The following is a 15,490-nucleotide window of genomic DNA, read 5'->3' as shown; positions in this document are numbered from 1 at the left end:
TGGGAATCATTGACTGCCGCTGCACATTGAGTGGATGTTTCCAGAGAACTATCCATAATTACTCCAAGATCTCTTTCTTGAGTGTTAACAGCTAATTCAGACTCCATCATTTTGTATGTATAGTTGAGATTCTTTTCCAATGTGCATTACTTTGCATTTATCAACATTGAATTTCATCTGCCATTTTTGTTGCCCAGTCACCCAGTTTTGTGAGATCCCTTTGTAACATTTCGCAGTCCTTCCAGTGAATTGCAAATTTCTTCTTTACAACTCCCCTGCTGGCGAATCCCCGATTAAGCACATAATGGCTATTTAGCATTTTGCTGGCATGCCAGTTCAGCTTTGTCTCTGAGGAATTGGCTTATGAGTGTTATCCAGAACTGCAACATATTTCAGTAACAATCATACAGCAAAATCTCAATTTCACATGCAGTGTTGTTACACACATTTCAACAGGACAATAATATTCAGCAGATTATGAGTTTGTAAATGAGTTTTCAAAGGTATACTTTGTACAAAATATATCATAGCCATTTAAAAGTGATGAACATGAAGTGTGTCACAGGCATGCATGAAATAAGCGATGTCAGTCTAATCAGCTGATCCTCAGCATTATGGCCTGGTTGGAACCCTTCCTGGTAATGAGGTAACTGTGGGGCAATTAAAGGCAATAGTCACTTAAGTACCAATCTCTCAAACATCTTAAAAGTTATGCTGATCAAAGTCTTTGGATGATAGTCCTTTGAATCATCTGCCTTCCTTCTAGGCTTGAGAAGTGCCAATGCATTACCTTTGGAACTGTACAGCATTTCAAACAAGCATTATAGAGTCTTACTAGAAAGTCACAACAAGATGAACTCCTCTGATGCATGAATTCCCCATAAAGTTATGCTGCAGTTTACTGTCCATCTGATCAAGTGTAACAAGTACCACATAATTTGTTCATATTAATTCTTGTAATAACAATCAGTTTTCCAACAAAATACTCAGTCAAGATACTTTATTTAGAAAGGCAAAACATTTAGAGAGGCAAAAAGTACGGTTCTTTAGTTAAAGACCATCATATGCATGGAAGATAAACTAGTGACTTTTAAGAACTAGTTAAGGGAACTCAAAATCCCCTGTTTTGTGTTCTCCAGCACACAAAGAACAAACCAGGTATTTTCAGTCCAGATTACTTCTTTCAGATTAAGGAAATACAGAGTGAGAACAAATATAAAGTCTTCATGATAGCACAAAAAATGACTTTCTCAGAAACACTGCATAAAAAATAAAACACACAATAGTAAGTGCCTTATAACCACAACTGCAGCAAGCAGAGACCTCTTATATATTTCAAGATTAACTATACAGAAAACAAAATGACAGCCTCTTTTTTCAGTTACATGACCACCCATACATAACTTTATATTGGATATAAATTCACCATTTCTGTTGCTAGTACATATGTACCAATCATAGAAATAAGGGCCTTGTTTTTCTTTGTGTGTGTTTGCTCTGAGTGTAGCTTTTAATGCTCTCACTGATGTACTTTCCTTCCTTCGGCATATGAGATGTTGCCTCAAGTCTAGTGTTACATGGTCACCTCGGTGTCAATGATATTAAATTTCTGAATGAGACATTCTTCTGTGACCCTTAGCCATATTACTGTAATCATCCACGTCTTGCAGCCCATTCACAAGCCATGACTACAAGCCTTATAAGACTCTTGGAAGTAAAGTATCTGATAATACTGCTGATTTGCTGTTTGCCTCAAAAGCGCATTTCAGTGTATTAGTAGCTACCACTATTTAACAATTAATAGGTAAGCCATCTTCATTTTCTTTTCTTAATCTTTCAGTAATTATTGGGTCCCTGCCTGCAACCATCTGGACTTTGTGCAAGATAACTGCACAGTGATTGCACAGACTGACATCCTTCTTCCAAGCACAAAGGCATGGGATGGAGCACTAGTATCCATTTCAAGCAATACAGCCTTTGTGTACCATGTTAGGCCAGAAGAGTCACATAGTCACTAGATCTCTTTGCTAGAGCTGTGTGAATAACTGATTGGAATGGCCAGTGAACCTAAACAAACAGCTGTCTGGGCTGAAGGCCTTTCTTGTGGGTGGGCAGAATAGGGTGTGGGTGTGCTGGCAAGACCCCACTCACCCAAGAGCAGCAGGTCAATGAGGCCCATCTTCCAAACAAACCCACTTGTTTAATGTCTCCTGGTCCTATATGTAGCAGGGTTTCTTCCTACAGACTAGTCTGGAACATGGTTAAAGTAGTCACACACTACTCACATACATAGTTACATGCAGATACTAACTTGTCCTTAGAGGATTGATACTTTAAATGGTAGATAGACAAAGTATAGTGAAATAAGTAGCTGTTTCAAGTCACCTATCTCAAGACACATTCCTTATCTAGAAGAGGAGTGACTATTGATGGAGGATCTTTTAATTAGAAAAATGTAAACACATGAACTCCCAGAGTGATCAGGTTTTGAGTAGCACTTGTAAAGAGGCCAACTTCACAGAATATGGGATTTGTCTGCAGATAAATTATCTGATTCATTTTTGATAAATTCAAGGTATAAGAAATATAATTTTTTAGGAGAAAGGTTTTCAGTATAATAAAAATCTTATGTTTAGAATTAAAATGTACGTGTGGGGAGGGTTAAGTTTAGGGTAAAAGTAGATTGGAGAAATTAACAGCTGCTGAATTAATGAGCTAAAATAATTAAAATTTACTTCTTAATCCAATTCTTAATGGAGTTAACATGCATCAAGAACTGTAGGTTCAGTGAACATACAGGGTGTTGCTTCTTATAGGGCTGACACTAATTTTTAAACAATATTTCCATTCTGAGGAGAGCATCTAACAGCTATAGGTGCTCATGCAGCTACTCTGTTGTGGGGAGGTGGAGGTGGATGTTCATTGACCACTTGGGCTATGTCTACAGTGCAGTTAGATACCTACAGCTGCCCTCTTCCAGTTGACTTGGGCTTGTGGGGCTCGGGCTAAGGCATTGTTTAATTGCGGTATGGACATTCAGGCTTGGGTTGGCGCCTGGGCTCTAGGACCCTGCAAGGTGGGAAGATCCCAGAGCCAAATGTCTACACTGCAATTAAACAGCCCCTTAGCCTGAGTCAGCTGGCAGACTTGAGAGATGGTAGACTTGGGATTTAGGGACCTGCTGCCCTTGGATGAGGGTAGACATAACCTTCAAAGGCTGCCTTATTGAAAGATGGCTTACAAGCTGGCTGACTACTTAAAATTTGCAGTATTGGCCTTCTGGTCTGTCAGTAGTGGGATGTCATTCAGGTAAGACTGCAGCTGGCCATGGGGAAAATATTTAAAAATCAAGAGTTTAGCCCTAATGCTGAATCTTAAGTTTGAGGATTGAATTTGAGGGTGGGAGATGTTATTTCATTTACCCCTACAAAGCAACAATCATAATTAGAGTACATGACATCTTTGACTGACAACATACTTACAGGATCTTCTGAGCAGGAATAAATGTTTGCTGAATTTACAGTACAGAAATGACAAAACATAAATCCCTTTTAACATTCTATTGCTCTCAAAGTCAGCACTCTAGTTGATGAGGTAGCAGCACAACAGCCTTTATTATTTTAAAACAGAGTTTTGCAAATTATTCATCACATACACACAGAACACAAAGACATTTGGGTTACAATTACACCACTCATTCAGCACCAGCTGGATTCTGGAGGCCTTTCTCCTTTTGGATTGTCAGGTATCATTTGCATTCAGATAGTTTGTCTTCTGGTTCTTGAGGGTGAAGTCCTTCTGAATTTCTCACTCTGGCTCCCACAAACTGTGTTAAGAAAGTGCTGAAGAATTGCTCTCTCTGTCAATATAATTAAAAAACAAAAGAGTGAATTTGAATCTCAAGCTGTCAAGTGCAATAAATTCCAGGAATGATGAACATTGGGATAGTTTATTTTATATAAAAATTGTATTTACAAATTCTGAATGAGGATACAACAACCACTGCACTTTTAATATACTGTTTTTATAGGAGCACAGACAATTCTCTCCTACATATTTGTGAGTAGGGGAGGGAAAATTCTCTGCTTCCTAGTAATTCCTCCAGTAGGGGCAAGCGGCTCAGGGTTCACCCTCCCCCTTGCAGGAGAGAGAGAGAGGATTTTTCTACCTTTCAACAAGTGTGAAGAGTGCAGTATTCAGAAAGTTTCATAGCTTGTGTTTCACCAGTGACTGTGTGCATGATAATTTACACAGGATGGATTAAACTGTATCTTAATATAGTACTCTACCTTGCTTTGGAGCTCTTTCAATGTACTTATTAACTTGTTCTGGATCCAGAGAATTTAAAACTGATATGATATTTAAATATTCTTTCCCAAAATCTCTTTGGTACGTGGTCATCTGTTTAATGTTTTCTTGGTTCTGGATGTGAGAAAATGTCACAGTCGGAACTGTAAAGGTAAACCAGGTAGGAACATTTGAGTGAAACCAGGCATAACCCTATAATCCTTCCCTTCATCTTTCCCCTCTCCTTCCTTGTACTGTAGTCTCCTTCTGTTCTTTTCATTGTAATTGAGACCCTTTTCCTTCAATAGAATCAGTCCCTTCATATCTTCTTGCAGAATTAGCACCTTAAGAGTACATCTAAGTGCCTTAAGGAAACGGAAGCCTTATCTGCATTGTAAAGCACCATTTTTAATATCTATGATAGTATATAAATAATAATAACAATGCTCTGTATAGTTAGCTTGGGATAGTGTTTGTTTGGAATCCAGTCTATGCCCAGTTTTAGCTACCAGTTGTAGCCTGAGACCTGATCGACTCCCCTCCTCTCCCCCATGCTGAACAGCTTTGGATGAAACTCAGGGACTTCACCATTAACATTGAAAAAGGAATGTTCTGCTGCTGATAAAGCACCCCCACCTCAGGAAGGTCCCTAAGGAGAGTTATAACCACCAAGGTTGTAAAGACGCTGGGAAATTAGAAAGGATACAGAAAGAGACTCAACAAATGGTAAAATAAGCTTTGATCAGTCTTTTATGCTGAGTGTCTGGACAAACAGAGAAGGTCACAACTAAGTTACAATTTGGGCATGAAAGATGAAATGTAAAAAACTTGAGCAGAAGGAGGACACGTAGGTGCCAGTGTTTAATTGGTTAAAAACTTTGTTATTTAGGAGTATGGATAAATGTGATAGGTTAGTAAATTGAAGGAGGTAGCTAGTTTTACCTATATAATGTAAATGAAAAACAATGCTCTTCAGGAACCATTTCCGGATTGCAGTGCAACATCAAGCTGCTAGAACACTAATCCCTCTGCATAACCGTGACGTGAAGAGGCATCGCCGGGAACCCCCAGATGAATGAATTCTGACTGGCCATCAGGTGAAATTTGTCCGTATATCGGGAGCGGTGAGCATAAGAGATTTGCTTGGTATACGTGTTGCTAATAAATAGATGTTTAGAGCATAACTGTGTAAGGCTTTTTGGCTGGGAAAAGGTTCCGCAGACCCGTAGAGCCCTGAGGGAAGGGCAGGTACTTAAAATTGACCAGGTTTCTTCCTGAGCCCCGTGGGTAGGGATTGGTGCCTTACACCCCGAGCTCTCGGAAGGGAAAGGGTGAGGGGTGCTAAATTGATTGGGTCACTTCTTGAGACCTCGGTAGGGTATAGGCGGGGTGCCTTAAATTGAGTGGGTAACAGTATTTTGAATTTCCTCTCAGTCAGGCTTCAGCTTGGCCATGGTACTGAGATATACACATCCTTCTGGACTTCTGTGCAGTATTTCATACCTCTGATCAACAAGTATTCCTGTGTCACCTCCAGGAAGCTGCAAGAGGGATCTGAAATGTCTTAAACTGGATCTGGTGCATATCTTTAGTCCAACCCAAGAGCCATTATGGGTAACTATACCTCCCTCTCTAGATCTCCCAATCTGTGGGGTTCCCTTAGGCTCAGCCTCTCCTCATATTATTTCAGCACCAATAGGAAGCCAATGAGAGAGATGATGAGACAACACAGGCTGAAGTCCCTGCGGAACATAGACGGCACCTGTAGTAGGAAGTAAGACTGAGGCTCAAGAGACCTAAGGGCAGTTCCTGGCTCAGTTACAGACTTCTTGTGTAACTGTGTGAAAATCACTTAATCTACCCTGTGCCTCCATTTCCCATCTGTAAAATGGGGGGAAATGCTTCCCTATTTAACAGGAGTGTTGTGAGGATAAAACCCATTAATGAATGAAAGGTGCTCAGATACAATGATGAAGGTCATATAAGAACCTAGATAGACACCTAGCTCTATATCTTCTTTAAACAGCACCATCTTCCAGTTTTCTCAATGTCTTGTTGAAAAATCAGCACTTAGCTGAATAGCAACATCCCGGGGTGGCAAAGGCTGCCTGGAAGATGCATGTGTCATAAACAGATAGTTAAGGGTTAATGTCTTTTACCTGTAAAGGGTTAAGAAGCTCAGTGAACCTGTTTGACACCTGACCAGAGGACCAATAGGGGGACAAGATACTTTCAAATCTTGGTGGAGGGGAGTCTTTGTCTGTGCTTTTTGTGTTGTTCGTTGTTCGCTCTTGGGGCTAAGAGGGACCAGACGTACACCCGGGCTTTCCCAATCTTTCTGAATCAGTCTTTCATGTTTCAAAATAGTAAGTAATAGCCAGGCAAGGCGGATTAGTCTTATGTTTGTTTTCTCAAGTTGTAAATGTGTGTTTTGCTGGAAGGATTTTTACCTCTGTTTGCTGTAACTTTGAATCTCAGGCTGGGGGGGTGGTGGTCCCTCTAGTCTATATGAATCTGAGTACCCTGTAAAACATTTTCCATCCTGATTTTACAGAGATAATTTTTACCTTTTCTTCCTTTAATTAAAAGCTGTCTTTTTAAGAACCTGATTGATTTTTCCTTGTTTTAAAATCCAAGGGACTGAGTCTGAACTCACCAGGGATTGGTGGGGGGAAAGGAGGGGGGACGGTTAGTTCCTCTTTGTGTTAAGATCCAAGGAGTTTGGATCTGTGTAAGCCTCTCAAGGCAACCCAGGGAGGGGAAAGTCTGGGGGGAAAAGGAGGGGGATAGGTAATTTCTCCTTGTTTTAAGACCCAAGGGGTTTGGGTCTTGGGTTCCCCAGGGAAGGTTTTGGGGGAACAGAAAGTGTGCCAGACACAGACTTTGGGCTGGTGGCAGCGTACCAAATTTAAGCTAGTAATTAAGCTTAGAAAGGTCCATGCAGGTCCCCCACATTTGTACTCTAAAGTTCAAAGTGGGGGGAAAACCCTTGACAGCATGAAATCAAGTTTATTTCCCAATGGGCTGTCCCTGACCATTTCTCGGTTGGCTTTGACCAATTTTTGTGTGACACTGGCAAGCTCTGAACCTCTTCCTCCGGTGGATGAGGGATTGCACCACTGTGCCCCCTCTCCCAGCAGTTTCTAATGCAAGGGGTCAGCGGCCCAGGTTTTCCCATCCTGACATGTCTGTGCATGTCAAATATTGGTGAACAGAGTTCTTGTGGTGGAATTTGCAAGAGCACTCAGGTCCCTTTGACTTCAATAGGAACAGAGATAAGCAAATTTGCACTTCTATGTGTAAAATTACTCCATGGTGCAAAGTTCATGCTGGACTCTCATAAAGAAACAGGCTCATTTTCTCCTGTTACAGGAAATCTTCATACATCACTAATCAGTTACATAAGTAGAAGTGACCAGAGATTACTGAAGAACTAATTTAATAGTTGACATGATTTCAGAAGAATCTGATTTCTCAGATATGACATGTAAAGAGCTGAAGCCATGATTTTCATCAGTTCACAATATTTTACTTATTTACGTTTTAAAAAACAAATATATTCTTACCAACTCCTTTTGCTGGAATATGCCGGTTTGCATTACATCCATATTTCCAGGAAAAGTCCATGAAGTCATGGATGCGGGCTGGGGCCTGGTAATGATGCCTAAACTCAGTTGCTAGAGGATGTGAAATTATTTTTTTCCAGTCAGGAGGCACAGGAATAGTATCTTTAATTTGTAAACCTGGAGAAATTAAAAAATAGCATCAGTTTTATGGTACAATAAAATATCTTCTTCTCAATGAAACAGGAGATTTGTATTCATATGTGTGTGTGTGCGTGCGTGCACATGTGTGCGTCTCAGAAGTAAACAACAGGAAGCTAACCAGTAGAACCAGTCAAAATTTTTCTATCAAATTTTTGTGTTTTTTTTTTTGCGGGGGGAAGGGGGGCACACAAAATTGGGCTTTCATCCAAATGAAAAAGATCTGCTTCCATGGAAAATTACAAGTTGTTATTGACAAACTGAATGCTTAAGAACTTAAAAAAAAATTTGGTTCCCAATCAAAAACCTACATGTTTTGAGTCTAAAATGCCACCATAGTACCTCATGGGGTTGTGGTTTGGGTGCCACGCACTCCCATTCTCTTCTGGGACCAGCCTAGCCAGACCACATCTCCCAAGAGCATGCCCCTACCCTCAGCAAAGGGGATACAAGCTGCATTATGAGAGTTGTAGTTCAACCAGAGAGCCTGGCCTATAGAGGAGAACAGGAGCATAAAACATCAAAACTACAACTCCCATGAGGCACCAAGGCAGCATTTCTTTTTGGTTGAAATTTTCTGTATGAAAAAAGCCCCTCATCTTCTGACTTGCTCTACTAATCAGCCATGTTGGTGCCTCACTACAGATGGAAAGAGTTGAAAGGCTGGATGCGTGATGAGGGAGATAAGATTGCAACAGACTGGCACTAAATTTCTGAGTCAACAGGTGCTTTACTTCCAAGATGTGTTAGGACCTTGCCCAAAGTCCATTCATGTGCATGGAAGCCTTTCCATTTATTTCAGTGTGCCCCATAAAAAGAGAGATTGTCAAGGGGACAATGAAAAAGCACTGAACAGTGGAACCAGGGATGAAGCTTCAGTTAATTGTCTTCAATAAAGTAGTAACAGCTTTATACTTTTAGCCATAACCTACTGGGATACTGGGAGGCTTAGAGGGACCGTGATCTACAAGGATAAATGCCAGAAGCATGTGAATAGGGGAGGAAAAAGGGAGGAGATGGGAAGATAGGGGCTAGCTGGTTTCCAGGGGGGCCCTGACCCTGCCATCTGTCTGCCCCAGTTTAGCTAGGATGGAATGGGGAGAACATACATGCTGCACCCTGTGGTCCACACTTCCTTTACACTCCCAAAGAGGCAGTATCTGCCTGAGACATAATACCTCCAGGAGCCCCTGCTGGGGCAATGTGCCTCTGCTCTATCCTCGACATTACCACAGCACTGTGCCTCAGAGTGTCTTAATGGACCCTTAATGGACCATTTTAAAAGAAGAGAGAGAAATCATTGCCCTCACCCTGGGGTAATCCTAAATAATCTCCATTATAAGTAGAGTTGAACTGTGCTCTGATTGCTTCCCCGACCTCTTGTTTAGAAATAGGCTGTGTCCAGGGTGAAAGGCTGCTGATGGGCTGTGGTTTTTCTTCTCGAGGCACCTTCCAAATCATGAAACTCTAATAACACAAAGAGTGGGATTTTGTAGATCTGCATGTCTACAATTAGAGCATCATATACACAGTAAATTAGATTGTATTCAGCCAGCTCCCACAGAGTAAGATATAATTTGAAGCTCAGTAATAATAATGCCTATTTCTTATATAGCACTTTTCATCAGTAGATCTTGAAATGCTTCATAAACTTTAATCTCTTTCTCCTTCAAACACCCTTATTAGGGGTTATCCCCATTCTACAGATGGGAAACTGAGGCATAGAAAGGCTAAGTGATTTGCACAAAGTTACACAAGAAGTTGATGGCAGAGCAGGAAACTGAACCACATCCTAGGTCAATGCCATAGTCACTGGACCAGCCTCTCTCTTTTGTTGTATATTAACCACAATAATTCTACCATATGAGAAGTTTCAAGTGGTGTTCATAGTAAGCACCGGTTATATGCTGCCCATTTTGAAAAGGGACACATCAACTTGAAAACTAGTCAGCCAATTACAAAATAAAAATGAATTTACAATACAGTTTCAGGTACTTCTTCTCCCAAACCCCCTAACCAATTTTTGGGGTCTTATAATCATATTTTCCTATTTTTAGAATGTCTCTCTCTCCCTAGCTGCTGTGTAAGAGACCCACAAACAGCAGAGGAAACTAACAAAAAAGAGGAAACAATGAAATTGACTACAAGCTAAGAACTTGATCCAAAATGCTGTCAAATGCCCAGAGTAAACAAGCTGAAAGTGGAGAAAAGAGCCCCTGACTCTTAACACAAAAGCAGGGATGTTAACCTCAGGCCAAATTCCAATCTGGCTAGTAAGTACATTATGTTCCTCAAATACTCAGCAGCTGGATACGTTTGTCCCTTCCTGTCATAAACATTGGGTAATAGCATTGTGCACTGTTGTATATCACAGCTGGATAAAGTGATTAGTGTGGGTATGTGCTTATCGTCTGTAAAATGCTTTGGGATCCTTTGAGATGGGCAGTATTTAAATATGAATCTTTATTTGTTTTTCAGACCATTGTGGAACTGTTCTGAAAAAAAGGATGGAAATGATAGAAAGATGTAAATGCTAAGGGCTCAATATTCTGGACATACATGAAGAAATGGAGACCATCTACAGAAGATGGTGATACACAACAGAGTTTGCTGAACGGAAGGAATAATATGGTTGGTCTGCAATGGAGTAGCTGCAGCCCAAAACGGAGCAGAGACTGCAAATTTCAGAATGGGAATATTTGTGCATCACCATTAGAAGAGCCACCAAATCTCCCAAATAATATCTGCCCAAGACAGTACTTATAGATGAGACCTGCCATTGTTCTTTTACACTGTAAACATATTAGTGAATGATGTTGTCTTCTTCAACTACCAAATCCCAGAGTCAGAATAATACCCATCTCTTCAAAGTTTCTTGTGCTTCTTCTGGCATCCCATTCAGTGGCGTGCTCCAAAACTACAGCACCATAGACTTTATATCAAAACAAAATATTAAGCACTACCACAGTGCCTTTCTTAAGCAACCATAAATGAGGGAGAATGCTATAGCATTCCTTACTTGACTGGGATGAGGATTGTTTCTCCTTGTTCCTGATGAAGAGCCAGTCATTATAGGTTCTGCCTTGAAATATGGTTTCCAACAGAACTCTTCTCTGTAAGTATTAAAGCCAATAGGATCACTAAGTTGGTATGGATTCACATGTCCTTTTGCTGTTCTGGGACTATAAAAAAAGCATTAGAAATTGCAGTTAGAAATAAGGACACAAAGTATAAAAGCAGCATCTATCATTTACCACCTGTAATACTGCAAATACTGTGGTAAATGTATTTCCTATTGTAAGTACTGCAAGCACTGGGGTAAAATCACATATTATCATTAAATCTGCACTGTAACTCAACAGTTACTCATCTGGACATGAACACAGGTTTTCAATACATCACAAAAACAAAACTAGCAGAAGAGTTAGCATTAATCTAGCCAGTATTATTTTACCGTACTGCTTCAGTCTCCACTGGTGCTCTATATGGGTATTCATGTTTCATTGTAGTTTCATACGGATCCCACATTATTTTGTCTCCTAAAAACATATTGTACCAGTTATAAATGTAATAAATACAGAATGCTGTCTATCCTATCTTTGTGACTATTTAGATAAATCATTCAGATGCAAGAAACTATAGATAAGCATCAGAGGGGTAGCCCTGTTAGTCTGGATCTGTAAAAGCAGCAAAGAATCCTGTGGCACCTTATAGACTAACAGACGTTTTGAAGCATGAGCTTTCGTGGGTGAATACCCACTTCGTCAGATGCATGAGATAGATAAGCAATTTCACACAGTTTAACACACAAAATAACTCAGGACCATTTGTGGCCATAGAGAATTCCCTCTCCATTGAATCAGCTGGAGTCAACCACATAAACTGATGTGCTTTCCTTTCCTTGCTTTTGTATTTGAAAGCTATTTCATTTGTCTTTCTAAGCATCCTGGTAGTTGGGAGTAATTTATCCAAACAAGGGCTGAGTCTATGTTGGCAGAAACAGGTAAACTCTTTACTTGGATTGAAATTCTTTAGAGCAGGAGACATCTTTTTACATGTTTACACATCATCTAGCACAATGGTGTTAGGGCCTGTAGCTGCTACCATAATAAAAGAGCATGCTTAAAGTAGAGTCTGGTGACACTGATGGTAAAAAAGCCTGAGCTCCAGCTACAGTCCTGCTTCCACTGTTGCTACCATTGGACTGCTCCAGTGGGAATTACAGGTCCCATATCTGGCATAGTACACATGGCCATGGGAAAAAAAATCAGGAGAAAAGCAGAGGGGTTTGGAAGGGGAAGGCACAAAAATTGAGAAGAGGGGAAAGCAGAGATATGAACTAGAGTGTGAATATATGGTGCTATGAGGGTAGTGATACTGACAATATTTTCAGTGAAGAGGGAGACTGATGAGAATGAGGGAAACCAAAAAAGGAGAAGTTGAAGTTTTGGAAATAATAAAATGTGGATGGACTAGAACTTTCAAGCAGCAGTTCTCAAACTGTGGGTCGGGACCCCACAGTGGGTTTCAACCCCATTTAATGGGGTTGCTAGGGCTGGCATTAGACTTGCTGGGGTCCGGGGCCAAAGCCAGAGCCCTACCCCCTCGGGCTGAAGCTGAAGCCCGAGTCCCACTGCCTGGGGCTGAAGCTGACGCTTGAGTCCCTCTGCCCAGGGCCAAAGCCCAAGCCCCCCACCTGGGTGGCAGGGCTCCAGCTTTGGCCCCCTGCCTGGAGCAGCAGGTCTTGGGCTTTGGCCCCCCACCTGCGGCAGCAGGGCTAAGGCAGGCTCTGGCTTCGGTATGTTTGGATCATAGTCAAACATACAACTGTGGTTTAGATGCCTAAGTACCATTGTGGACCTGGGTCTTAGAGTACTCATATACATAAAGTTAAGCATGTGTAAAGGTTTTTGTGGGATTGGGGTAATAGTCGCTTGCTATTTCTGTGCACAAGTAAAGAAGAAACAATAACCAAACTCAGCACTCCATACCTCAAAGGAGTTAATTAAGACCACAGCATTGACAAAATATAATTTAAACAAGTGAATATGCGGACGTTAAGTTCTATGGAAATTAAGATGAAAACAGTAAACAAAGCTAGTTCTAAAGTGACAGGGCCTTGGAGTGTTTGGTTTGTGTTACAAGATCATTCTATTTTGTATCTGCTCCTTTGATGACACTTGTAGAACTTGCTGTGACAATAGAGAATTCTGAATTTGTAGTTAGGGACTAAAAGGGGCAGGGCTATTCCTTTCGTAAATACAATACATTACATTTCCAAGGCCAGACATTACATTATAGATAATTTAACACTCCCCCTACAAAAAAAAATGCAGCCCAATGAAACTATTCTGTATAAGGGCTTATGCCACGCTCATAAACATAGTATCTGAGCACTTTCCAGTAGTGCATTAAGTGATGTGATTAACATCTGCCATGGTTAGTGCAGTGTCTTTGTTTTGGTAAGAACATAAGAATGGCTGTACTGGGTCAGACCAAAGGTCCATCCAGACCAGTATCCTGTCTACCAACGGCCTGCCCAGAGGGAGTGAACCTAACAGATGATGATCAAGTGATCTCCCTCCTGCCATTCATCACCATCCTCTGACAAAGAGAGGCTAGGGACACCATTCCTTACCCATCCTGGCTAATAGTCATTAATGGACATAACCTCCATGAATTTATCTAGTTCTCTTTTAAATCCTTTTATAGCCTTAGCCTTCACAACCTCCTTAGCAAGCAGTTACAAAAGTTGACTGTGCGTTTGTGAAGAAGAATTTCCTTTTATTTGTTTTAAACCTGCTGCCCCTTAATTTCATTTGGTGGCCCTAGTTCTTCTATTATGGGAACAAGTAAATAACTTTTACTTCTTCACTTTCTCCACAACACTCATGATTTTATATACCTATCATATGCCCCCTTAGTCTCCTCTTTTCCAAGCTAAGTTTTATTTGTTATAGGAGGTTCTATTAATTTGTTGCTATGTGCTTATATTTGAGAAGACAGGTAGAAGGCATGCACTTGGAAGGGAAGGTGGCAAGACCCATGATGAACTTTGGTTCCTGGGGGACTTTGAGCTCTTCCAGTTGTGGCAGCAGGAACATACTAATCTGCCCTTTGCAGTGTTACTGTAACCATATTGGTCCAAAAAATATGAGAGAGATAAGCTGGGTGAGGTAACAGCTTTCATTGGACCAGCTTCTGGTGGCACCAGGTTCAAGCTTTTGAGCCACACAGAACTCTTTCTCAGGTCAGCACAGGGAGGAATGGCAAGGAGGGGCCAGCTGCACCAGCACAGATTGCAACCCACAGCCCAGCGCAACTCACTAAGGCATATTTGCTGATGGCAGCATTTCCCTGGGGCTGCCTCACATTTCTTCTGCCTGGCCCTCAATCCCCCCACCCCACCGTCTTGTACCCAACCCTCCTCTGGTTGCCCCGCTGCTAGGGTTGCCAACTTTTTATTTACAGAAAACCGAATACCCTTGCCCTGCCCCAAGGCCCCACCCACACCATCATCCCTCCCTCCCTTTTCCTCACCCTCACTCACTCATTTTCACTGGGTTTGGACTGAGGAATTTGGAGAGTGGAAGGGGGCTCAGGGCAGGGAGTTGGGATACAGGAGGGGTTGGGATGAGGGCTCCAGAGGGCGTTTGGTGTGGGAGGGGCTCAGGGCTGGGGCAGGGTGTTCGGGTGCAGAGGGGGTTCAGGCTCCAAGAGGGAGTTTAGGTGTGGGAGGGGACTCAGGGCTGGGGTTGGGGCATGGGAAGGAGCTCAGGGTTCAGGCTCCAGCCTGGGGGCACTTACCTCAGGCAGCTCCCGGAAGTAGCCAGCGTATCTGGCTTCTAGGCCATGGAGGTGCGGCCAGTGAGGCTCTGCAGGCTCCCCCCAACCACAGGCACTGCCCCCATAGCTCCCATTGGCCACATTCACAGCCAATAGAAGCTGTGGAGCTGGCACTCCAGGCGGGAACAGCACTCAGAGGCCCCGTGGCCGCCCCTGTGCCTAGGGGTATGTGCTGCTCACTTCGGGGAGCCTGCCTGCAACACAACTGGACTTTTAACAGCCCGGTCAGCAGTGCTATATCAGAGCTGCCAGGGTCCCTTTTCAATGGGGTGTTCTGGTCCAACACCTGGCAACCCTATCCAGGGCGCCTATTACTGGCTGGCCACGCCCCTTCGCTGGCCACGCCCCTCCCCTTTCCCGGCTCCTGCAGGGGACTCTGGCAACAGCCGAGGACCTGGAGCAGACGCTGCTTTATCGCTAAGGCGCATGCGCAGCTCACTCATCCCTGGGCTCTGCTGCCTGCGCCCGCGGGGCGGGTCTCACCTGGCGGAGTCGGGGCTGGGGAGCCGGGCCGGGGTCTGCCGCGGGGGTCCGGGGCGGCCACGGCCCCGCTAATGGGGGGAAGGGCGGATCTCCGCTGCCCGCCCCGCGGC

At 42.6% G+C, this 15,490-nt stretch overlaps 1 protein-coding gene across 1 annotated transcript; it reads right to left on the bottom strand.

Moving 5' to 3' along the window:
* Positions 1-991: 991 nt before the first annotated feature.
* TEX26 (testis expressed 26) lies at positions 992-15,490 on the bottom strand. The gene is given in 8 exon segments (XM_030562962.1): positions 992-3,779; positions 3,781-3,859; positions 4,290-4,451; positions 7,854-8,030; positions 9,362-9,518; positions 11,071-11,233; positions 11,506-11,590; positions 15,381-15,490. Coding segments are annotated over 7 exon segments (843 nt in total). The 5' UTR covers positions 11,580-11,590; positions 15,381-15,490; the 3' UTR covers positions 992-3,748.

Source organism: Gopherus evgoodei, chromosome 1, assembly GCF_007399415.2.
Source record: "Gopherus evgoodei ecotype Sinaloan lineage chromosome 1, rGopEvg1_v1.p, whole genome shotgun sequence".
Lineage (NCBI taxonomy): Eukaryota > Metazoa > Chordata > Testudines > Testudinidae > Gopherus > Gopherus evgoodei.
The sequence above is the reverse complement of the archived record's forward strand: the minus strand, read 5'-3'. Positions and strand labels throughout refer to the sequence as shown.